General features: G+C 40.8%; 1 protein-coding gene across 3 annotated transcripts in view; it reads right to left on the reverse strand.

Annotated features, from left to right (window-relative positions):
- Window positions 1–24837, reverse strand: part of dnmbp (dynamin binding protein) — a 42713-nt gene that overhangs the window by 17494 nt on the left and 382 nt on the right. The window contains exons 2-4 of one of the 3 annotated variants that reach the window (XM_086140016.1): window positions 15220–15374; window positions 14138–14260; window positions 9421–11679 (exon numbers count right to left, since the gene is read on the reverse strand). In XM_086140016.1, coding sequence (XP_085996142.1) covers window positions 9421–11679; window positions 14138–14260; window positions 15220–15364 — 2527 coding nt within the window. In that variant the 5' untranslated portion in view covers window positions 15365–15374. Of the gene's footprint in view, window positions 1–2207; window positions 4106–9420; window positions 11680–13913; window positions 13947–14137; window positions 14261–15219; window positions 15375–24837 lie in introns of those variants that run through there. The other 2 variants (XM_086140017.1, XM_086140018.1) reach the window with 2 other exon arrangements.

A 24837-nucleotide genomic window follows, 5' to 3' on the forward strand; every position in this document is an offset into this window, starting at 1 on the left:
ATTTTTCAATCAAAGCGATGAAGATTATCTTAGGTCGGAGCAAAGATAATTGAAAATAAAAGCCTTCATACACGCCCAAGGCCAGTCAAAAACAAGCTGAGCCATCATGATAAGCCCAATAGCACTGCAATAGGATGGTCGAATGTTTTTTAGTAATGCAATCAAATGCTGCGCCCCAGACAAACTCCTGACAGAGCTGAAACACTAACAAGATTAAAGGATGACAAGATACCACAGAAGCCAAGTGTGTATGTGTGGGTTTGAAAAAAAAAAATCAAATAAAACAAAAATGGCATCACCTTTCAAATAAGCCTCAAAGGGCCAGCGTAACCCACAACGCAGAATCAGTCTAGTTTTACAGCGTAGGAGTCAGTGCAGTGCTGGACACCGCCTGGCTCCAGACAGACCCCCACCATCCAGTCACCATGCTGACGCTAGGGATTAATACTTGGACTCCTGAAATTAGTCGTGCGGTGGGGGCTGATGGTGAGTGTGTGTGTGGTTGTATGTGTGTGTCTAGGTGAATGGGGGAGGGGTTGTGGGGCGCCACCTGCTTCTTCTCAGACACAATAAATTCAGCCAGAGAAGTTCTCGTTCTTATTCATTTCTTCTGGGACGGTTCAAAAGATCAACTAAAACTTTTTCCTCAAGAAATGTTATGAAGAACTTAGTTCACTACTGATAATCATTACTGATACCGTCAACAGAATGGTGTGAGCATTTGTGCGCACATACACCATACCAGGCCTTTGAGAGAAATCTCTTGAAAGTTTTGACAAAGCCTCTGAAGTTTGTGATCAAGCACTGAAGCACTGAAGATTAGATGTTTGATCACTCTATTTATGTCATAATTCTTGAAGATATCTGCAGATTATATTCATGTAAAAACATGGTCATATAACAACTTATCGTCATATTGGGACAGATTTCAACTTGACATCAACTTACAAGTGACTGAACTTTAAGAAAATACAACATACATTCATTTTGTTTATGTTTAGCAAATGATATGTAAGATTTCAGCAATAACAATTCTTGACGCAGTCTAGAGTCCATAGTCTAATTTTGACTTTCTTTTTTCATCCTGTGAAAGTCGACTGAGTCATTATTACCTGTTCACCCCTTTGTCATTATATTCTTTATCTGGAGTTCTCACATAATGACAATTACTGATGTAAACTAATACCCTTAATTTGCATGATTTACTTAACTGACAGTTCAAAATTCTCTTATTTAACCTATTTACATTTGACAAACTAAATAACAGAACAAGTATACATTTGCTATTTATGGCTAAATGTCAATTTTACTGCTCCCCTTGTCAAATAGGATGTAAAAAACACCTGATCAGTGCGTTGGGGTCATGAAAAGCTGTGTTTTAGCACCAACCAGATTTGTTTCAATTTGTTGATATATTTGTAGCAAATGAACTGTCTCCGTGCCATTTACAGGGACAAGGAATATGGAGCCAGAAATTTACAAAGTAAATGGCACCGTACAACCAAATGCAGTCTCAACACCTCAATAACATGAGTTCAGTGTAAAGTACAAGAGTATTTTGTGTATTTTCAATTTAAGGAACCTTTTCTGAGACAGTATTTTTCTTTTCATAGTGGAACTGAATAGCCTTGTTATGGCTGAACGTAGCACTTGTGGTGCAGAGTATTGCAGTAAACACGAAAAAAAAAGAAGACAGGAGAAAGAACTATAAAACTCACACAACTTGTTCTGCTGGTTGTCAGACTTACAAACACCATACAGCTCACCGTTCAGTGGGATGGGTGAAACTAAGACACACACACACACACACACACACACACCCACACACACACACTCTTTCTCTCTCTAAGGAGGTGAGTGATATTCTGGCCCGTCAGCAAGTGCAAGCCCCCAGCATTGATTTAAGGGGCAGCCTTAGAGGTCACAAAGATAAGAACAAACAGACCAAAGACTTTTGACTTCTTCTTTAACTACAATTGTTGGGAACAATTTCAGAACATTTGTCCTACTTCGTTTTACGAGATCAACGACGGTCTTTAGTAGTTAGTAGTACCTAACCCTCGAATTTTACTCTGTGTTTCTAAACTGTAGTCTTCTGCCACCTCCCCAGATTAGTATAGAGTGGATTAAATAATTTAAGTACCACATGGCCTGAGAAGATAACATATAGAGAGCAGTCTTTCTCTTGCCAAAGTCACAGTGTTTACCTTGGTTTTCCTTTCTGTTGCCGGTAAATGGTGATTTTCGTAGGATGCTTGGCGCTGTCTTCCTGTAGACGCTGTTCCGATCTAGTGAGCCCACATAAACAGGCTTTCGGCCCTTCTTTCGACCTGTACCACCAGCGCTTGACTCGTATTCCTTTTCCTGCTCATCGCTGTGCCTGTACACAACAGGATCCTCGTACGAGTGCATTTCCCTGAGCACAAGCTTCTGATTTTGCTCTTCAACCCATTCCTCACAGTGAGTCTTTCGGCCTTTTTTCGGTGTGTCCTCGTCCGCATCAATGGACATTGAACGCAAATCTCGATATCTGTCTCTGCATCTGCGTTGATAATGTCGCCCGTCTCTTGACTCACGGGACTCAGTTTGAGTGGAATTGTACCAGTCGTCAAGCTCATAATCATTGTGGCCCCTCCATTCATAGTGCTCCTTGGCTTTGTAATTGTCCCTCCTCCTGTGGCTGTGGTACTCATTCCTCCGGTCATCACCTTTGACCATGTAGCTTTCCTCGCTGTATCGATAGTGTTCATCCAGATCAGTGTCATACTGGGCCCTTCCTTTAGCGTTATAGGCTTCGTCACCCCTTCGATTATAGAAATCCCTGTCTTTGTGACAATATTCCCTGCGGTCGTAATGGTCGTCTCCTTGACGATCACAGTAACGGTCCTTACATTTCCGCTCATCGTATCTGTCCTCCTCCCTGCGTTGGTAGTTGTCCTTTTCTCTACGACGATTACCCTCTTTACTATCATAATAGTTCCTAGCATGGTAGCTCTCAGCAATGTGGTCGTTGTCACTGTGAGCACGTGTTTCCCTATAAATATAATAGTCATTGTACTCACTGTTGGAATGATCATCTTCTTTGAAATCCCGTTTACGTTGTCCCCTGCTGTCATAATACTGTTGATCTCTGTCACTGTAGCGTTCACTTTGTTTCCTGCCAGAATGGTCCCTGTGCTTGTATTTATCCCGATGATCAGAGTTCTCCCAGTCTCTGTGACTTCTATAGCCATGACATTCCCCATTGCTGTCATTATCTCTAACCCAATTTTCTCTTCTTCTATCCTCATCCAATTTACCACCACCTTCTGGACTCCTGAACCCACTGTTGTTTTTTTCTTGTGGGACTTGCATACAGTCCTGCTGGCTGTTATTCTCCGGGCCCTGGTAGAAACAATGTTTACCTTTCCATTCAGATATCCTTAAGTCCAGATGACCATCTTCTGAGCCTGGGTGGAAGTAGACATTCTGGCCTTGAATCCAGTTATCTTTGACAGCTACCTTGTGCTGCTCACCTTGCTGGGCAGCATTATCCTGTCTAACTTGAACCTGGTTGTCCAATTGCACTGGCCATGGAGCTGATACATGAACTGGAGGGGGCATTGGTACCCCTACAGCCACAGCTGTCCCTCTTTGAACAGGCATCATGCTGCCATGTACTGACATAGAGTACCCTGGAACTGGATCACCAGGAATCGCATGTCCAGGATGAAGTACATCATACCCAGGATATCCAGCATGTTGATTTTGAAGCTGCAGGTGGTGAAGTTGCTGTAGCTGTTGTAGATGGGCCAACCGCTCCCTCTCCTTAGCCCATCCAGCATCCCCCAGCTCCTCCACACTCTTTCCTCTCCTCACCGGGGGGCCAGAAGCGTAGTTCCAATCCACTGGGCCGAACATGACAGGGTTGCCGTAAACCACAGGGCTCTTCATGGTCCCCGCCGTTTGAATCAGCCTTCCGAGAAGTTTCAACGTGGCTCCTTGCCTTTCTCAAAAGTCCTGCATTCCATTACAAAGCGCCGGGGAGTACTCCACCTGTCAGGCATATTGTCTGGAACTCTCCCGCTTGTTTCCTCTGTTTGCTCTACACTGCCTCGGCAGGACTGCCTGTCTCAAGCACAGCCGAGCCCTCGGTGTAACTGGAACTCACCCTCCCTGGAGGCATCTCAGCCAATCATGGAAGGGAGGGAGGGTTACTAAAGGAGGGGCCTACTTGGGTTAATGATTCAGTAGAGTCACATGAGTGGAGGATTAGCACAGTAGTCCCTCCCATTGTTTCAATTGGCTATTATTATGCTTTCAGGAAAACAAGTCTTCCGAGGAAAAAATATTTGATGAAGGACAGAGACAAACTTCAAAAATCTGACAAAGTAGGACCAAAGGTTTTGGCACTGAAAGTGTTTTTAAATCATCGGTGAGAACAATCCTCCATCCTTCCTTGAATCCGGTTTTCTTTGTTTTTCTCTTTCCTGTAAGTTTAACTGGCATGCTCAACAGGTCTACTTCTGCTGGCTGCACTGACAGAAAAAATGACAAATCTCCTCTCAGTGAGAAGAAACAGCCTGGAATTTAATTTCCTAGCTTTCAATTCCAAATCACAGTCCCTAATAATAACCAGCAAACTGAAGCTCAGCAAAAGTAAGCTCAAGCTGAGAGTGTTTTCCTCAAGATTAAACTCTAAATGAGTGAAGAAAAACTAGAAAACGTAACATGGAATTTTCTTTAAAAATGCTTGTCTAAGTGAAAGGCCCGTATACTATAATATTTACATTTAAAGGGGATTCATGAATGTGGACATTGAAAGATACACAATCCGATTAGGTTGGATGGCTGAAAAAGTAGGGCCTAATTTGTACAATAAGCTATTGTTAAAGGCCGTCCACCTCAAAGAAGACACATGATCTTGGAGTGTGAGGAAAAAAAAAACCCAGACCTATTCATAAAGTTGAAGCCTAATACATCCCTCCCCCAATTACTCTCTAGCCCTCCATGAAAGAGGCAGCCATTAAGACAGGTTTAAAGGGCATTTAAACACCCAAATACATGGTTGAAGCAGACGTGGGGAGAAGGTCAATTTATCATCGGTTCAAACAATCTAAAATGGAATAGGAAACGACCGCTTCCTTGATGACTGAGTGTTTTTGGGTTTAGTTTTTCTCTTTTAGATTCTACAACAATTCATGAGAGAATCTAATGAATTTTTACTCTGAAATGTTAAACAAGAAAAAAAAGCAAACGCATACTTGTCTTGAACCTGCATCGAATGGGTTTAATTTCAAAATATAATAAAAAGAAAAAAAGTTAGGCACTGATATTACTCTGGTCTCATAGATGGCTGTTTCGTGACCTCAGGATAGAGTAGCAGAACCTGTGTGAAACTGAGTTTGTGCATGGTGAGATGTCAGATACAATATTCCTAACACCTGATGTTTTGACCAATAGAAATGAAACTGTCATGGACTTAACCAGGATTGGCACAGCTGGAAAATAACGTGTGATGTCCAGGAATAGGGGCACCTAGTAATCTGTCCAAGGCTGACTGAGGAGAACCTGAAGCTGAAACAAATCCCCAAAACACTATTAATAGACCAGGTTAAAGGGGACAGCGGTTAAACAATAGGGAATACAAAGGCATTGTGGTGTTAAAATGCATCGTGTGAAAGAGAGCTCCTCCAAAAAGAGCATGTTTCACTCGTGTGACAACTTACTGCGGACAGTTCGCTGATAAAGTCAGACGGATTCATCAATATGTAGCCTTCAGCCATGTATGAATGAGATATATTTAACAAAGACAAAATGAAAAAAAAAAAAAACAATGACCTTATCATATAACCCCTTCTTTTACACTTACAAATTACAGCTAGATATTGTGATCAATTTTTGGATGGGCTGATACAGGTCATTGTGTCACACTTGACTGCATCCCTAGTTAAAGGATTGTAAATATGGTATGATGAGCTTGCATATCTATCCAGTCAAGGGAGGGAACATGTTACAAATACTTAATTTTCCTGTCATCATAGTGATGACTAAGTATCATATCTTTTACTCTAATAAATACTTTATTATAAACGATTCATTGTTTAGCCTATTTTAACTACCTACCAGATGTGTTCACAAGATATAGATCCAGTATCTGACAGTGACATGCATATAGTGAACATGTCAGTCCTCCATCTTGAACAGAAAAACAGCTTATCCATAGGCAAATCATGGTACTGAAGAGGCATAACTTGGACATTTTTTTTAAAAAGTCAAAAGGAACATTTGATTTGCAAACAACTAGAGGTGTGCTTGACTCTTTCCACATTGAAATTAAGAGCAAGGTCTCTATCACTGTCTATACTTTGACCTACACACTGAAGCACAGAGTGCCCCTGAGAAGCTGCTCCCTGCCTAACAACAATAAGCTGCCATTGTTTCTCAAACTTCACAAACACACCCTGAAAAAGCATGGAAAAAACATTCTGAGAGAGTGAACAGACACATAGCAATAATATGACAAACACTTTCCTGCAACACAGATCTCTTGTTGCATGGAAGTGCTTGGTAGAGATACCTTCATCTAGGCTTAGTGTTAGAAATGTGAAACAGAAAATGTAAAGATTTCAGATCATATCAATTCCTTGATAAAAACAAAAAAGCATTTTGATAGAAGCGTGAATTACTCATGTCTTTATAACTGACAATGATTATAGATTACAGTCAAGACTGAGATGAAATGTTTTATACTCATTGATGAGTAATGTCCTCTGAATTAAAACTACAGTATGACGTTGTCCGAACCTTGGAAGTGTTAGGGGCCATAAGAACTGCTTCCTGCGCTTCTCGTAGAAAGAATGAATGTGTTTCCTGTGTGTGTGTGTGTGTGCGTGTGTGTGTGTGTGTGTGTTGTGTGTGTTGTGTGTGTGTGTGTCTTAGACTTGTCATTTTATTTCTGAAGTCAAATTAAGTGTAACTGGCAGGATTATGAATAAATACATAATTCTTTTTAGGCTATTTCTGATGCAAACAGATATTCTCACGCTTAATTAATAGATATTTCATGATTAATGAGCTACGATTCAAGTTCAGTATAGTGTATTATAATGTTAATAATAATATTAATTACTTCTTGATGGGCTTAAAGTATTCAAGAATAGCCTTGTTAATATTCCAGCAGCAAGTCATTCCGTGACACTTCCGTGTCACTAAAACCACTTGATAACTGTGGAGAGGATCTGAGGAAATGAGTATTTTGAATCACAAAGTTCCTGGTTGTTAATGTGAAAGGCGGTGTTCACATTGAAACCTCCTGAGGAAATGAGGAACGACAGCAGTGTGAAGGTGAAATAGTCGAAACTGAGACGGTGGCAGTCAGGAGTAATTCAACTTTTAAGAATACTGCAAAATAAATCCTACATCTGCACAAACTATTGATCACTGAGTCAAATATAAATACTGGTATAAAAATGAGACAGATACCACCCTTTGAAACGACTACTCAAAAATTTGCTGCACTGCCCCCGGTGATCTAACACTGTAAAGACCCAAATACTGTATTACTGATGCTCAGCATAAAATGGTTAATGTATGGAATTGTCTGCCAGAAGAATGTTCAAAACTTGAACTGTATATCACTAAATGAAAGATGACATTTGATTTCCACAACCCAAAGCAAGACATTGTGCTACAAACAAATGTATGAATAAAACTGTCCGAGAATTTTTCGTATTTACACTGCTGATAAAATAAAGAGGAAACAGGCAAAGTTAACTTAATACTGACAATAGCAAGCCTACCTGTAGTTCTGTTGGATACAGCATCTTGAGATAGTCCAAACAGTGTTGAAAGTTTGGCCAGTGGCCACGTCACAGCCTGCCATAACCAGACTTTGGGTCCGATTCTATGATGGGTCATGATCTTTGAGCTTCCACTACATAATCTGATGTCATATACTCTAACAGATGATAACTCAGCTCAACAGTGCCAAGAGAGGAAACTGAAGATGATCAAGGGTGAAAGAAGTTCGGGGAGAAGGAGAGCTCCTCAGAGAGACACAAAAGGAATGGCAAAAGAGAAAGGGGCCGATGGTCAGTGGTTCCCCTCTCACTGTGTGCAGGAATGCACCTCGTACCTATGTGAAAACATGCTGGGCTACGAAAGAGAGCACTATGTATGCAGATGCTGTGCTATGAAATGGAAAAACAATCTAGAGCCATTTAGATTTAGAAACATAAATGATATTATCAACAGAATGGTTTATGTGTAAAGACAGATGTCTGTCAACACAATAATACTATATAAATATTGCTGACGCTGAGGGCGGACTTGTAATCAGTGTCTGCTCTTTGCATTTGTTGGCATTTATTTCACTTACTTTAACATATCAATGTGAGTTATATAAAGAACATTATAACTGGATGATTAAATAAATAGCTTTGGCATGTAGAAGGGATGAAGGGTGATGATACTTGGTATGCACCATATGCTTCCCAAACTGGGTCATGTAGGATTATGATATGGTCACAAAACAGAACATACTTACCTATAGAAATGTACAAATATGGAATAGGGGAGTCTGGTGTTATTTTTGTCAATTGCAAAGTTGATACCACAGCCAAATCTCTCCTTGCCTCACACTAATTGCAAAGCTGTTCCACAAGAAGTCATCTTCCTGATTGAGGATCATTGGCATACCATATAAACATACCCACTGGGTCAGTATTGATTAAATAGAACAATAAAGAGCAATATACTGGTGGGGTCTTTTTACTTACAACATTTACTTTTTTTTTTCTCTCTCCATTCATTCTATTGATTCATACAATTAGTCTGTCACTGGTGACGTCACCCTAGAATTATTTCACAATTACATAACTGAGTATATGTGTGCGCACACGCATGCGGGTCCCTAAGTACACTATCGGCCAAGAAGGAAATCTGATGTCTCATACTGGGATTCCTTACTTTATTACATTTTCTCTTCAACGGTGACTCTCGTCACATAGATTACTCTGAAAACAAGCCTTCAGGATATAGTGTGTCGAAACTTGAGCATCTCATCGAGCTAAATCTTTTATTCATCTCCAGTCAACTATTATTATTATTATTATAACAAGTCCATTTAAGAAGGTGAGCCTCGCCTAGGTTTATGGATGCACAACTTTATCGATTTTACTTTCTCAGTACAAATTTATCATAAGAGTCGACAACAGTCAACAACAACTGGACGACAACACATAATCTATCTTCAACTGATACATCCAAATTGATAAAGTGATAGTAGGGACCAAGGACTGTCTCAACATGCTGAAAAATGATCAAATTACACATCAAACATCTGTGGGAACATAATGTAAGAGTATGAGTCAACCTTTAAAACCGGTATAAAACTGATTATCAGTCTCCACACCCACTCCAACTACCACAAAGTCTTACCTTGCAACTGCTGCTGTTCCAGTGCCAGTGTCTCCAGCGTACAGTTACAAAACTCCAGATTCTCCATGACTTGCATGCGTGCGGTCTCATCTTCTTCCTCCTCCAGAATTGCTCTGAGTTCTTCGGCTGTGTGTGCATATGCCTCCATGTCCTGCTCTACCTCTTGCAGCCGCAGCAACAGGTGATAATTTTCCTCCTCCTCCTCCTCCTCCTCTTTTTGTCTTTGACTCTCCAATTCCATCTCTCTCTCAAACTCTTTCTCTGCTTCTAGCTGATCTTGGATTTCCAGTTCCTGGGAAGCAGCGAGGTCACCAACCACAGTCTGTCCCTCTGTTATCTGGTCGAGGAGGTTTGGAGTTGGCTCCTCAGGGGAGTAAAAGATCGGGCTGTCATTGCATTCGTTGGTAGTTGGAGGAGAAGTATTTTGTCTCTGGCAATGAGGAGGAGGGCGAGGAGCAGGGCGGGCTGGTTTGCACGGAGGTGGAGCCGGGGGACGAAGGATCCGTGGACGAGGAGGAGGAGGGCGGAGGGTCCTGCGCCTCTCTAGTGAAGCAGACTTTGATGGTAAGAGGTGAGAAGAAGGTGGGGAGCCTCTGATGATGTCATTCTCATCGCTATAGCCCAAAATGGAGAAATGGCGTGAAATAGGGGGCTGCTGGCTTAGGTCGCTTACAGAAAAATTCTCCATGGTCGCCCCAGAACACATGTTATCATCAGTATATGAAGTGGTCAGGCTTTTCTCAAACTCAAAAAGCTGCTGGGTCAGCTTGGCTTCAAGGTCGCTGGCTGAATTTGCCAGAGAATCCAAGGTGAAGGATTTGATTCCATTGGAGCTACGTACCGTCTGCTGCGGACGGTGTCGTGACTCAGTGCTTCCGATGGAGAAATCTGCATCACTCAAACTAGCATGTCGACTTAGCTTCTTCTGCAGTGAGCCCTCCAAAAGGTTAAATATCGCCTCCCCAAAGGTGCCACTTCGGCTGGCGTCGGAACCATTTGCCGGCGGTCTTTGGTAGTATCTGCTGTCTTTCGACCAGCCAGGCTGAGTGCTGGGAAGTGTTAGGCTATGGGTTAGTTTGGCCTGTGAGGGCCTTGTATTACTCCATGTATAATGGGACCTGTTTGTGTTCGCGGCAGCACCGATATGCTGCCTTTGGTTGCGAGAAGGCGGGCTGGGCCGAGGCGGGAGTCTTGGACGAGCTGGTGGAATGGATCTGGGTCTATTGGGTCCTTGATTTGCTTGAGCAGAAGGTCTTTGTGGCTGATGGTCAAACTTTCTAGTCCTGTTTTCCTGCACTCTGTTATCAGTGTGAGTTCTGATGCTTTTGTCTTCACTTTGCCACCTCTGCTCCTCAGTCCTCTCAAAGTAGTCCAGGTCCCACACGGTATTATCCTCATAAGACGTCCATTCGGGATCATTCTCTGACCCATTGGGATATACATGTTCAGAGCAGTATTCGGCGGTATTTCCCTTTACCTCCTCTGGTTCAACACTTTTTACCTCTTCCTTTTTCTGTCCGTGTTGTTCTAATCTAACAAAACGATGAGGAAAAATACCACACTGTCCTGTCAGCTCCCCCTCCAACCAACCATCTTCCAAAGTGTTTAAAATACGTATGCGATCGCCTACATCAAAATCCAGTTCACCTGGTTCCATTGCTCGAAACTCATACAGCGCTACCCCGTAGAGACCCTCCTCCTCCTCTTCCTCCTCCTCCTCCTTTTCTTCTACAGCAGCTTCTTTTTTCTCCTCTTCCTCACTCAAAAAAACCTCCCCTTCTTCTCCAGTTTCCTCCTCAGTCCCCTCATCAACATCATAATGGTCCTTATTGCTCAATTCCTGAGGGTCATTGCTCAAATACTGACCATCCTCAGGCTCCTGAGGAGATCGAAGGGGCCCCAGAAGCTCCACAAAACCCTCTGGGAATATGCCTCTGTGGCCCCTGAGCTCCCCCTGGAACCAGCCAGGCTCAGGTAGGCCTGTGATGATGATCAGGTCCCCCTCACGGAAGTCCAGCTCCTCGTTGAGCTGGGCATGGAGGTTCATAAGAGCTCGCGCCTGGCCAAGTGCATAAGGTGGGAGCTCGGATGCTTGCGCTTGAGCCGAGCGCTCTGACAGTTGCCTCGAGTGGCCTGAAAGGTTCAGTTCCGTCACACAAGATGTGGGAAAGAGACCACGACCCCCCCAGGCATTGTAGCCACGTAGCCAGGTTTCTCCAAAATCCACAGAACCTCCTGCTTCCGCAACCACCACATCACCTAGAGAGACATAGAATAAGATATGATAAATTAGTATTTAAAATCAATTTCATGTTTACAATAGAGAAAGCACAAAGAAAGACAATTTCTAAAGCTAAACTCTGATATCTTTTCCTACCGGAGTAATTAATCATTTCACACTACGGTCATTACAGAGGCTGGCGCCTATTCCAGATGTCACTAGGTGAGAGGCGGGGTTCACTCTGAACACCAGTCCATCACAGGGCCACATATAGAGACAGACAGCCATTCGCTCTCTCATTCACACATCTGGGCAATTTTTCCAATTTATTCCAATTAACTTCCTGCATGTTTTTGGACTGAAGAAGAAAACCCATGCAGACACAGGGAGGAAATGTAATTTCCACACATAAAGACCGCTTGTCAGGATAAACCTTCACGATTACAGGTATTATTAGATTCATCTAAAATTAAATGTGTGGATGCATCCATTCATCAAGTGTGCCAATGTGCAGGTTTTGACCAAGCACAACATTGGTTTGTGGAATCGGGGATTAAAAGAATGTTGACAGGTCAGGCAGAAGTTATGGGGGGGTCACATTCCAAAGATCTGCAGCTCCACCTCCCATTGTGTCGAGCAGCAATACTGGAATACAGCCAGAGGGACTATAGAAATTTATACTCGAAATAAACATTTCAATTATCAAATGGCCAAAGACAGGGAAGTTTTCTATTGCACTCATCCGTAGGAAAAACAAAAATATACTGGGAGAATATTTGAGATCAACAGAGTAATTGTAACAATATTGTGACTGAAAGGGAAATTAGTTAAGTTAGTGTTTAGCTGGTTGACAACAAGCATATAGCTTTAAATTGGAAAGAAGTTGATATTTGTGTATATGTGCGGATAATTACAGTTTTTCCCCCAGTGTTTTAACTTATGACTCCTACTTCAATTGCAAGAATTTGAAAACGAACGTTGGCACTAAAGTTACTTTCACCATCTTCATGCCAGAATAGAAAATCTAAAAATTACCGTTAGGTGAAAACGGAACGGTCGATTTCAGAATAGTGAACAAGGACATCTAGTGGAGAGTTTGGGAAGCAAACCTCACATGCAACAGGATGAGCAGTGTTTGCTTAACCAAGGTGGCAGGTGGCAGTGAACGATACCGGTTGGACACCTTAAGAGTATAAATAAGTCAAATTTAATTGAAGTGCTACTACTAATCTACATGCCAAAAACAATGTGGTTTATATACTTTCGTTCATTTATTTATTATCTGTAGCACTAATCCTACAATCAGCGATGAAAAGGAGCTGGAGCCTGTACCTGCTGTCGTTGGGCGATAGGAAGGGTTCACCCTGGACCAGACACAAGATGATCCCAGGACCACATAAAACCTTTCGCACGTCATATAAAGACACTCGACTATTCACTCTCTCAAGCTCATCGATTTAGAATCTTCCATTGATTTACTGCACGTTTTTGAATTATTGGAGAAACCAGAAAATTCGGAGGAAACCCATGCAGATACAGAAAGAACATGCAAACCCGGCAGATAAAAGGTCCCTGTCGCAATCAAACTAGGGGTCTGGCGGAAGCACTAACCACTGCGCAACCATGCCGCCCTTAGTTTATATAGTGTAAAACATATTAATAAATCTATAAAACACAGTTGTCTTGACTATTGGAAAAATAAACCATGTACAGTATAATAACAATTTCCCTTTCTTCATTTGATTGTGGCTTTCTTTATCAATATAGTTATTCAATTTAGTCATACATAAAAAGTTGCTAACTTGTTTGATTTCAGGGCCACGGAGAATATGTATTTCTGTGAAGAGGTCATGCTGTTCCGTTTGTCTTTGAATAAAAGTTGTTCTCTCCTTGTGAAATTTACAACTTTCTAAAACCTGTTTCTGCAGCAGACCAGCCTCATGATCTTTGACTGCAGTTCTGACTCTAAATAACTGTCCAGATGTGTTCAGTTACTATCGATCTAATTTTCCAAGTCCATTTTCCAGAGATGCTCAAGATACCAGTAATTTAGACTCATTTGCTTGTAGCTTCCTTTTTCAGTTCCGCATAGAGATCAATATGAACTATGAAAAAAAAAAGAAGTCAAAGCCAGTGAAACTGGATGCTGAATCAAAAACATAATGTTTGATTTTATTTTCTGGTACTGTTCAACTTAAAGACAGGATGTCAAATCTGACTATCAGGTCACAACACAGCACAACTACACTACAACACAAAGCAACTTCATTACCTGGCCGCAGTGACATCAACAAGTAGCGTTAAGCTAAGTGAGAAAACATGATCCATTAGTTTCCATTAGTTTACAGCCAGTATCTATGCAAGACATCAGGTCTAAAGCAACTGATGGGACCATCATTGCATGCTCTGATTGGTTTTGGAGAAAGAATTTAGGTGAAACTATTTTTAATTATGATCATCAGCACTATTTCCCGTGTGAAAACAAGCTCTCCATACCTCTTTTAAGAGACAGGTTCCCCGGCTCTGAAGAGCTGAAGTCACTGATGCACACATACAGTCGGTCTCCAGGTTTGGTGCTTGGGATGGTAATCTCTTCCACAAAGGTGCTGGGAAACTGACCTGAAGGCAGTGTAGAGAGGAATAACAATTTCCACAATGAATGCCAAAGTAAAATCTAAATGCAAACATGTAACTTACGACACAAAAACACCAACTTCCCTAAAGCTACTGTGTTTTTGCCCACTGTTCCAGGATAGGATTGCACATTTCTTATTTTCAGTGGCTAGCTGTGATATATGCGCAGCTGTAAGAAGTGAGAGCAGTTTACCATGGATAATGTTTGCCTACATAAGGCAGTGATGCATTCGTATTTAAAAAATAATTCCAAAAAATGCACCCTCTAACCTCTACAACATTGTACAAACTTTCTGGCATGCTGGAGCCTTTTCTCCAGTTTGCATGTTGTCCAAGGGCCTGAGTGAGATCTCTACGGTATCCTCCCACAGCTCCAAAACATGCTTAGGTTTTAACTGAACATTCCACTTTGGCTGTGTTTGTGAATGTGATAGAACATTTTGGATGTCTCTCTACATACCCTGGCAAACATATCAGATGAGGTTTTGAACACAGTTTTGTTACATGTATCTTCCCTGCAAAGTATATTTCTCAAAATTGAATAACTTTCATGAAACATCAAACATTGACATTTCCCCACTGTGGGATGAATAAAGGTCTATTTAAATCAATTCAATAAAAAGTTTAAAGTATATCATTGTGAACAGTTTATAAAAGCACAAACTTACTACTTCCTCCCCCGAGGGGAGGTGGTTAGGTGGTTGCGTTTTGTTCAGACAACTCAACCACCTAATCAGCTTTGTCGCTATCCTGTAGCTGATCTGTATAAAAGTGAAAAAAAACGCTAAAATGTATTTAATCCTATCTGATTTCATATCAAATGGAATTAGTTTCCAACTCCCGTAGGATTCCCTGTCTGAATACCACCGGAAAAGATACAACCTCTTGGTAAAAAGTTTTCGGACATTTTCTGTTTAGAGTAACCATGTCCTCTAAAAGCTTACCTGTGACACCATCTTTGTTGCCAAGCAACCAGAACTCATCGACAACACTGAGCACCTCAATGACATCACCAGGGAAGAGAGGAAGCTCCTCGGAGACACTGGGGAGGAACTCGAACACGGCGCGTACCACAGATCCTGCTTCCATCACTCATTACCTGTAGGCAGACAGGGAGGTATCGGAAGAAAATGATCACAAAAATTGTCAACTAAAAGAAAATACATCAAGAGTAGAAATCGAAAAAGAATAAGTGGCTGAACTTAAGAGGATTGGAGACAATCTTCCATCTTTTCATATTTCTAACCATTTTTTTCTCTTTTTTCATTAATTTTCTTTCCAAAACATATCTCGGTGTACTCATTTTATTGATATCCAAATCACATAAAAATATGATGATAAAACTGGCAAAAACATCAATTTTTAAGGATCACTTACAAATAAAAAAATCATGAAATTGAGGGGAAGTAATAACTAGTAATCTACCAAAAATACAGAGCCCCCTGAATGCCACAAAAATGTGAAATTACCTGCCATCATGGCATGTACACAAAGGTTGAATTTTCTGGCTGTTCATCATCAAACAGGAGATTTTATATTCTAAAGTTACTATATTATAATCTGCATAATCATCCTGAGTTTTGTTAAGGTGGAATAACAAAATATCAATGGGACGCCCCTAACTCAGAGGCTGTAGGAAGACAACATGTTGGTGGTTTTATGGTAGCAGACACCTCAACAAACACAAATTAAACATACATTAAATGACAAGAGCATGTGTATGAGGAGACGTTCCTCGACTGGGTTCATCATGTCAAGTTCACAAAACGTTCACAAAAAAATGCAACTCTCGTTCAAATCATGCGTTTTCTCAATTTGAGGCAAAACATTGGAACGGAAAACACAAAAGGCACATTTATTAAGTATTTCATCTGAACATAGAGAGACCACAGGTGGGCATGGAAATGCTGGAAGAGACAGGAAATGAGACAAAAGGGATGTAGTATTCTACACTCAATGGGGTCTCTGTTAAGTGGGCTGATGGAGCTGAGGGGGGGACAGGAACAGGACTCTCGCCAGTTCAGCGCCACTGTCTCTTGGGTGCCACCCGGCTCAGGTTTTCCTGGATGTGGTCGTGGAAGGGAAGCCTCGGGGGAGGAATGTCCGGCAGGAACAGCAGAGTTAAAGAGTAGTAAGGGTCTGAGAGTGAGTTTGGGTGGAGGTGTTTCTTTTTACTGCGCCTCAAAAAGAACATTTCTGCCAGACAAAAGCTGTTTGGAAAGGCTTTTGATTATAGTAGGCTGTGGACTCAACAGCACACAGTGTTAACCCCCCCACCCCGCGAAAACCAAGCCAAAGCAGTAACTAATGCCAACCGGACAGAGGAGTCCAATGACAGGCTGGAAAAAAAAAAAAAAAACTGTGAGTGATGACCACAGAAAGGGTGTCCATCCATTTGTGCAGTGGACAAGACTGGCTTGTGTTCTACATTTTATTCGCAGGTTTAAGTGTTTTCATGATTTATTACTATGATAAAATGATACTTTTATAAAATAGTAAGTAATCACATTGACAAACAAAATATTAGTATTTGATCCTATTCTTTCTTGTGCTTGTCTCTTCTTTACAAAAATTTAATGTTAGTTGTTTTTCAACCACTCCCATGTTGAATTAAAAATAAATAAATAAATGAATTAATTAATGAATAAATAAATAAATAAATAAATAACAAAATGAGGGCCATTTGGTGTTATTTTACACTGGAATACTTTTCCTGTGTTCTGCTATAAACCACCTTAGGTATTAAAACCGTCGGGTACATGGCAACTTAATGAAAAATGAAATACATCTTTCTTTGCAGCGAATGCTTTCACAAAACGTATATGTTGATCTTTTCACAAAAGACAACATCTTTAGACTGGTATACATCATTCTTATTTTTCCAGTATGGTCTAATCCGTGTGTCAAACCCCACTTTTAATGGGTTTGGGCTTCGTAAATCCCAATGAAAAGCACAGGACGCCGGGGTGAGCTGGGCTGGACTATATCATTGAGCTCAGCAGATTCATCTCTCATCAGGCTGCACCCATGTAAAACTTGTCAGTCATTGGATATTTAGCACTTCTACCACTGCCCTCAAATTGCAATCATCTCAGGTGTAGTACATTTTTCTTTAGTGAGGCACAGTGTTATACAAGAAAACCACACACAAGTCAGTCAGCCATGGACAATTAAGACTATAAATGTTTTATTTTAAGAGAACAAAAGCCAGCAAATCTATTAATGAACTAGAGAGAGAATGTTCAAGCCAGGTAGCAGCTTTCTGGTCAGATGGAGAGTGGAGCATGTTTATTTCTTCTAAATCTCTCAAGTCAGGTTGTAGAACTGCTCGGATTTAACATTTAAAGAGCATGTGGAAATTGAACAAGTTTTTGATGCATATGTTCATGAACAGCCAGCCATGAATCAAGTGAGGATTCTTATAGTGAATCTCCTCCAGGTGAGCCTCTTGCCACCACAGCTGAACTAACAAAACCAAAAGAGCCTTGACTGACCAGACGGCGCAGCCTTTGCAAGACACTTGGAGAGTCGCTGGACTGCTGCGGCTTTCCATCAACTTAATCCTCAGACTTGCGTCCAGCCAGACAATCTCCTTAATGTTATTTATGGCTTGTTCAGTGTGTCAGTAGCCTCTGTGACTTTTACAATCTTGCCTTGACATTTGACAACAATGGCTGCTTCGAGGCAACACCTGTGAAGTTCTCCAATGAAACACATGTCAAACTGGAGAGATTAGGTTTAAACTATAGAAAACCACAACCATGTCCTAATTTTGACACACTAAATGCTGTAGCCATTGAAAGTTTTAACATGATGTCAATATAAATGGCTCTACTCGCACAACAGTAATGCAGCAATGAATCAATAACACTGTACAAAGCAATACATGTCTATAAGTGCCTACCTAAAACAGTATAGTATTTACACTTCCATAGCAACATGTAAAGAGACAGCATCAGTCATAATGGTTGAGAGCATCTTTCACTTGCGTAGTAGATTGTTTACTGGCCCCTTGAATTTTTGTCTGTGAGAGCAGTTTATAAATTGTTGGTGTAAGTTACAATGACAGAAATCTGCATTAGGGTAAAGTTTCACATGCACGACCCACATCAATGCAGTGGGCCCAAATCAGAATGAGGAGTTTCATTTGACCTATTTTCAATGGTGTCTAAATGTAGCTGAAAATTGCATCTTCCTCTCCAACTTGTTACCTTATCGTTTCTTTAAGTGCTTACAATTTCTTGTAAATTGATGTTTAAGTAGCTCTTTGCTATTTTCTGTTTCTGACACACAAGTGCCAGACAAACAACAAATGGGGGAAATTTAATTTTCTTTTGAAAAGAAGAGCAGGGAAATGTGATCAGTACTAGAAGACCTGCAGAGGAAATATTACAACCAGGTCAGCGCCAGATTATCATTCCAACTGGGTGGAGCGCACTAGAATCAAATATGTCTACTCAACTTAAATCAATAATGTTTATATCAATGTTTTAACTGCCACTGCAAAATACTTGTTGGGGACATAAAAAGTGTGTCTCAGGGTGAAAGGTTGCCCCACCCAAACAGGTGTGACTCTGTTGTGATTCATAAAGTCCTGATAAGAAATGGGACTCTGGTCATGACAACGTATACTTGTACATGCTTCTTTATACGTCACAATAGTAAAAGGATCTATTAATTTCATTAAATTGGAGAACTAATGGCAACCTGACATTCAGAAAGGGCAATTAATTTGGAAATTTGAAGACAAAAATGAGGAAAGCTAGATATTTGTCCTGCTGCCTGCAGCTTCACACAGAACTATAACCCTTAGCGTCTCCCTACAGAAGAGGAAGTCTCTCTTATTTTCATCTTCCATCATGCCGGATATGTTGCACTCAAGCTATAAGAACTCACTTTTTCATAAAAGTATTCATAAAATACACTGGGCTTATTTGAACCAGGTCATGAATTCACTCTGTGATCTGAGGGACAAACTATTCAGCTCAATTGTCTTCTAGAAGAGGCGGAGGGCTCCGAAAATCCTGCAGATCACAGCGAAACAAATTAGATTGAGAAGTAGCACTAAAACCAACAGGAAATAAGGTTTTCTGGTTCTGGTGTCGAATTGTTCCTTTAACGAGACGGTTGGACGAGCATGGGGGCAGGGAAACTGTCAGCACAATTTTGAGGAAAGTAGCAGTATTATGGCAGACAGTTAAATCAACAGCTGACACAAACACGCACAAGATGAAGTCCTGAGAGTGTCTTGAAATGTGGCCATCTGATCATTATCAACAGCCTTTATTAAGCTGAAGTTTTATGATGTGTCTGACATTCGCACACATTTTAAATGCAATTGCAAATATTTTATAAGCCATTGAGCCACGATGAAGATGAGGCGTTTCCCACTATTTCAGAATAAGAAATAAATTTTTGCCACTGAAAGCAGTTACATGAAGAACATAATTCATGCACACACAAATGAAAGTTTTTGTTATGTAACATGATATGAATGATCATACATTCCTTTTTACATGTGACTGTCAGGATATACCTTCAGGATGTCTAACATAACATTGGCAGTAACATATAGCCATTTTAACACCACCATAAGAGATATCTACCCTAAAACATAAAGGCAGACAAAAACAAAACTGTGAGATCCTCATCAATATGAATGACTGAATGAATTGAATGACTGAATGAAAAGTTGTAAGAAAGGTTAAAAATTCCCTGCCTTATTGATGTGATTTCTCTGAAACAGGCTCAAAATTCAAAATAAGTGTCTCTCTGTCCTTTTGAATTTGCACTGCTGAATAATCCAATAATCCTTGATGACTAATTATTAATGGAGTGACCAGTGGTAAGGCATGGTTACAGCCTGTGGGTGTAACATTGCATTACAATTTTGTTCAGTCATCCTCCTCACTCAGTCCGTATACTATCCATAGTGTTTGTGACAGCAAGTGAGAAATTAATCTGATTGTCCGAGTTTAAACACACATAAAAATATACAATTATTTTAAATGACGCAATTTAATTTGAATAGTGCAGCAGGGTCTTTTGAACATGAAGATTTGCTGTTATAAATTTAGATGATGAAGTAAGTAACTAGAGTTACAGAAAATTCAACCCCTGGATCTCACAGCAGGTCAATTTGATCAATTTATGTTTGGGGAATGGAACATGTATAGAATTCCCCCCGAAGTCAAGCCGTACGAATTTGTCACTGGGCAGTTACTGTCTGAGTTTTGCCACTCCTGCAAGGAATCTCACATTTTCCTGTGTGTCCAGGTAGAATTTGATGCTGGTGTGACTGCAGACTGAAGGAAGTGAGATCTGCTGACTGCAGGATACTTTATTGAACACGCTCAAATGATGCCAACAATGAAGCCGCTGCCTCATTATCTGTCTGCCTGCCAGGACACGGCTCACACCCATGCACGACCCCTGTGCCATTCATCCTATTGAAATGCACTGAAGTGGCAGACTGGCACGTGTCTGTGTACGAATGTCAACACACACAGATGCGGGCAGAACCCTCTGGAGTGGGCTGGATGAGAGCTTGTATCTTTTGAAAGTGATTGTTTGCTGTTGACAGGGTGCCGCAGTCTCGCTCCACCATCCAAACTGCTGAGTCCGCTAGAACACATTCACAACCAAAGCAAGTGAAGAGCTGATGGAAGGTTCTAGATATTAAAAAAAACAACACATTTCAGCACATGTGGGGACAGGGAGGGGGATGGGCTCCGACTGTCTGACAGGTGTCACAGCTACTTGGTTTTGTCACCATATGTCTGTAGCCCGACTCAGAGCAACATGGCATCATCTTTAGAGTGTGAATTACGAAATGCAGTACACACTGAGCAGCTGTAATAAGCACAGGAAAAAAATAGCTGTCTAAAATGGGAGTTTTGGATAAAAAGCCTGTCTTTTCAAGGGCCAGAAGGACCAGTTCTATTGGCTTGAGTGTTTGTCTGCTGAGAGGTTGTGTTTAAATGACAACAAAAGTTGAACACTTTCAGCACGAGTAGGTCACTTTAACACTATTCCAGCAACAAAGTATTTTTGGACTTTAAATTTAGCCCAGAGATTTAGGTTAAAGTTACGGTCCCCGTATTTCCCTTAATTTCTGCATGATTAATCTCCCGTGGGGAAATTTGTTCTCTACAATGAACCCATCGTGGATGAACCATGAGCATTAGGCTGCCGTCCACCAGCGCAAGGGGAGCAGTTAGGGGTTCAGTGTCTTGCTCAACAACACTTTGACACACTAGGAGGAGCCAGGAGTGTTGTAGTTTTACAACTTATTAACGTCCAGTTAGTATGAAATAAGGCTGATTACCTCTTATGCTGCTACTCTTAAACAATAAGCTCAAGGCACAATGCGGTATTTTAATGTACAAATTTGGTTGAGATGTTCACTAATAATGCATTTCACTTTGAAAATGTGTGCAAGGCATGGTAAACGTATTCCCTGCCAAAGTTGAAAGTAGAAACTGTACACATGCATTCAATATGACTTTTAGCTGAAGCAAAAGCTATTTTGCTATTGACCCACTATCAATTCAAACTGGCGTTTTCTTTTAACCATAAACTATACATTGTAAAACTGAAAGAAATGGTTACTATCTGTATTTTTAGCTGTCTTTTTACATAAACACTGGTAGAGACCCGAGGTGGTCCTATGAAAAGGCAGCAAATACCCCTTTTGGCTCAACAACAGATGTCAGTTCACTACTGTCCTCACATGTTAGCTCACGTTGCTTTCTGACATCCAACAATTTGGTGAGAACAGCCACATTCCCGTTCAGAACATGCTTTTTCTCTAATTCCATTCTCCAACTCAGAAACATTCATTTCCATTCGTCCAATTTTTTTGTCTCTTCCTTTTGCATGTTCAATGATAATGGACTGTATGACACATGCTGGGTGGAACTGGTGTTTTACATAAACATTTACAAAGTATTTCCAAAGAGAGGAGGGCAGCTCAGATGTCTAAGACCGCGTTGTCTCGGAAACAGGGATCTGTTTGGAAGAAGGCAATACTTTTACTTGAAAGGACCCCAGAGGTGTCCAGGGATATGCCGCACCCTTAATAGATGGCCGAGGCACTTAATAGGTTTCATATGGGCTGTTACATAACTGATCTCTCTCTCTCTCTCTCTTTCTCTCTCAAACATGATCAATTCAAAGAAATAAGTCAACATTCTGTTTTAAGGGAAGGGGAAAAAAAAAAGAAAATTGGCCAATACAAGCATTTTAGGTCATACAACATGAAGTAAGAGCATGACTAAGAGGATGCCAAAACGCGAAGACCAATCCCTGTTGGACTTGATTGTACTGTTCAGCTATTCAACCAACCGTTGGGACAACTTGCTGGTACTTGCCAGGAATAATCTAGTCAGGGGTATAAAATGCACTGGTATTCTCCATCACTGCCACATGTATACGGAAGTGGGGAAAGTCTCAACAAGCATTGAAAACACTTTTGATTATTTGGTGTTATCAGCAATAGCGTGTGCTACACTTTGGCAATGAGTCTAAATAAATTGGATAATGGATTAAATCAGCCCTGACTCCTCAATGTGGACAAAGTGCCTTGTTACTCTTGACACACCAATGATGTTAAATTATGTTTACTTTTTTTGGAAATCCAGCAAATAATCTCGACGAGATTTATGGATGTAGTAAAAGAGGACATGAAGTTAGTTTGTGTGTAAGTTAGTTTGTGTGTGAGAAGAAGATGAACAAGATAAGGTTAGATGGAGGAAGTTGATGCGGGGATCCCTGAAGGAGCCGACCGAAAGAAGATCTGCATACAAACACAATTTCAGCTATACAGACGCCCCTATTCTTTTCGCCAATCAACACAAACCAGCTTTTAGTCCTTAATAGATGGACATACATCATATACAGAATGCATGAAAACATTTTACCAGCAGGGCAACTATGGCATAGATAGACTGCACCTGACGTGAAAACGGACAAACGTCTCAAGTTTCTGAAGACAACCTGCTGCTATAAGACACTGTTGCCGGTCTTGAATTATTCAATATTCTGGGTGTTCATGTGCATCCTTAATCCAGGTGGACCACCAAATACAGAAGCATGGTGACAGAAGAGGAAAGAAAAACTACAGAGATTTACCAGGGGTTGCTAGATCTGTACACAGATCTGTAGATGGAGATACAGACACAGATGAGTTTTTGACCCCTGGAGGCGAATAAAAACAGAAACGCCTCCAGTTCAACCTTTGAAGATCAACAGAGGAAACGAATTGGGAAAGTTGACAGCAGGGCATTGATGTCCAAACTGGATTACACATGAGAAAGTATGACAACATCACTTGTGGATAGGATTTATTTGGGATTCTTTGTATAATAACTTGCATTTTGATCTATATTTATTATGTATATGGTTTGCTTTGAAGGCATTTAAAACATAGTTGAGTCATTTAATAAAATGTCAAAAATAAAAAGACAGTCACTTCCTCTATTCATGAACCACATATTAGCTCATGTGTATTGTTCCCAGTCAGGTGAGAGTTTGATAGAGTTTAATATTCTTAAATGGCTTTCTTTTCTCGTGTTTAGTTTTATATTTAAATTGCTTAAGTCGCTGAGCAGAGCATGCCAGGAAAAGAAACAATCTCAGAAATATCGAAACATGCAAGTAGCGTCCATAAAAAGAAAACGTTGAAATTCATGTCAACTTCAAAGTCTGTATAACAATGTTTGTTGGAAAAGAACTGGATGACAGTCCCTTTGCTAAAACAGCACTTTGTTACACACTCTGCCGATGCAACACACACTCTCACATGTTATTGCTAAGTGACACAACACAGGAAGAAACTGTGAATCACATTACTTGTGAGAATATTAAAAACAGCGAAGGCCACAAGGCATCTTTTACTTTTCGTTCACGCTGGATTAAAGGACTCGAGGGTACGATTTCTTTCCAACCAGAAAAATAGTCATTTGTGATACCCCTGCATATATAGAGAGTATACATGTATGTATATGTACATATATATTTTGAGCGTATACACTGAGTAGAGCACAACACATTGGTGGCCCACGAAGCAGACAAGATGAGCAAGGAGCATGAATCACAAACAAATAAACAAATATTCACAACAAACATGAAAAACCTTTCTGTGTGTGTGTGTGTGTGTGTGTGTGTGTGTGTGTGTGTGTGTGTGTGTGTGTGTTGAGTGCTGAAGACCAAATAATCCCCCGCTGTCTTGTCACCTGTGGTCGCTTCTGTCAGTTGTTGCAGCATGCACACGCACGCACACACACACACACACACACACACACACACACACACACACACACACACACACACACACACAAATCCCGAGACTGTCACTACTTGATTCAAAAAAAAAAAAAAAAAAAAAATCAGATGACTGCAAAAGATTTACTCCCTTCTTGAAAAGCTGTTGTGTTTAGGGTTGAACCTGAACGCAATACGGATCCTCGGAGTTTCTTGACAACGTCATCGATGAACGCTGGCATCTTGAGACGGGTGAGCCCATGTGTGTGTGTGTGTTGACTGTAAAACCGTGTTACCCA

The sequence above is a fragment of the Fistularia commersonii genome, chromosome 32, assembly GCF_037954325.1.
Source record: "Fistularia commersonii isolate RoL2024-O1a breed Wild chromosome 32, RoL_Fcom_v1.0, whole genome shotgun sequence".
Classification (NCBI taxonomy): Eukaryota; Metazoa; Chordata; class Actinopteri; order Syngnathiformes; family Fistulariidae; genus Fistularia; species Fistularia commersonii.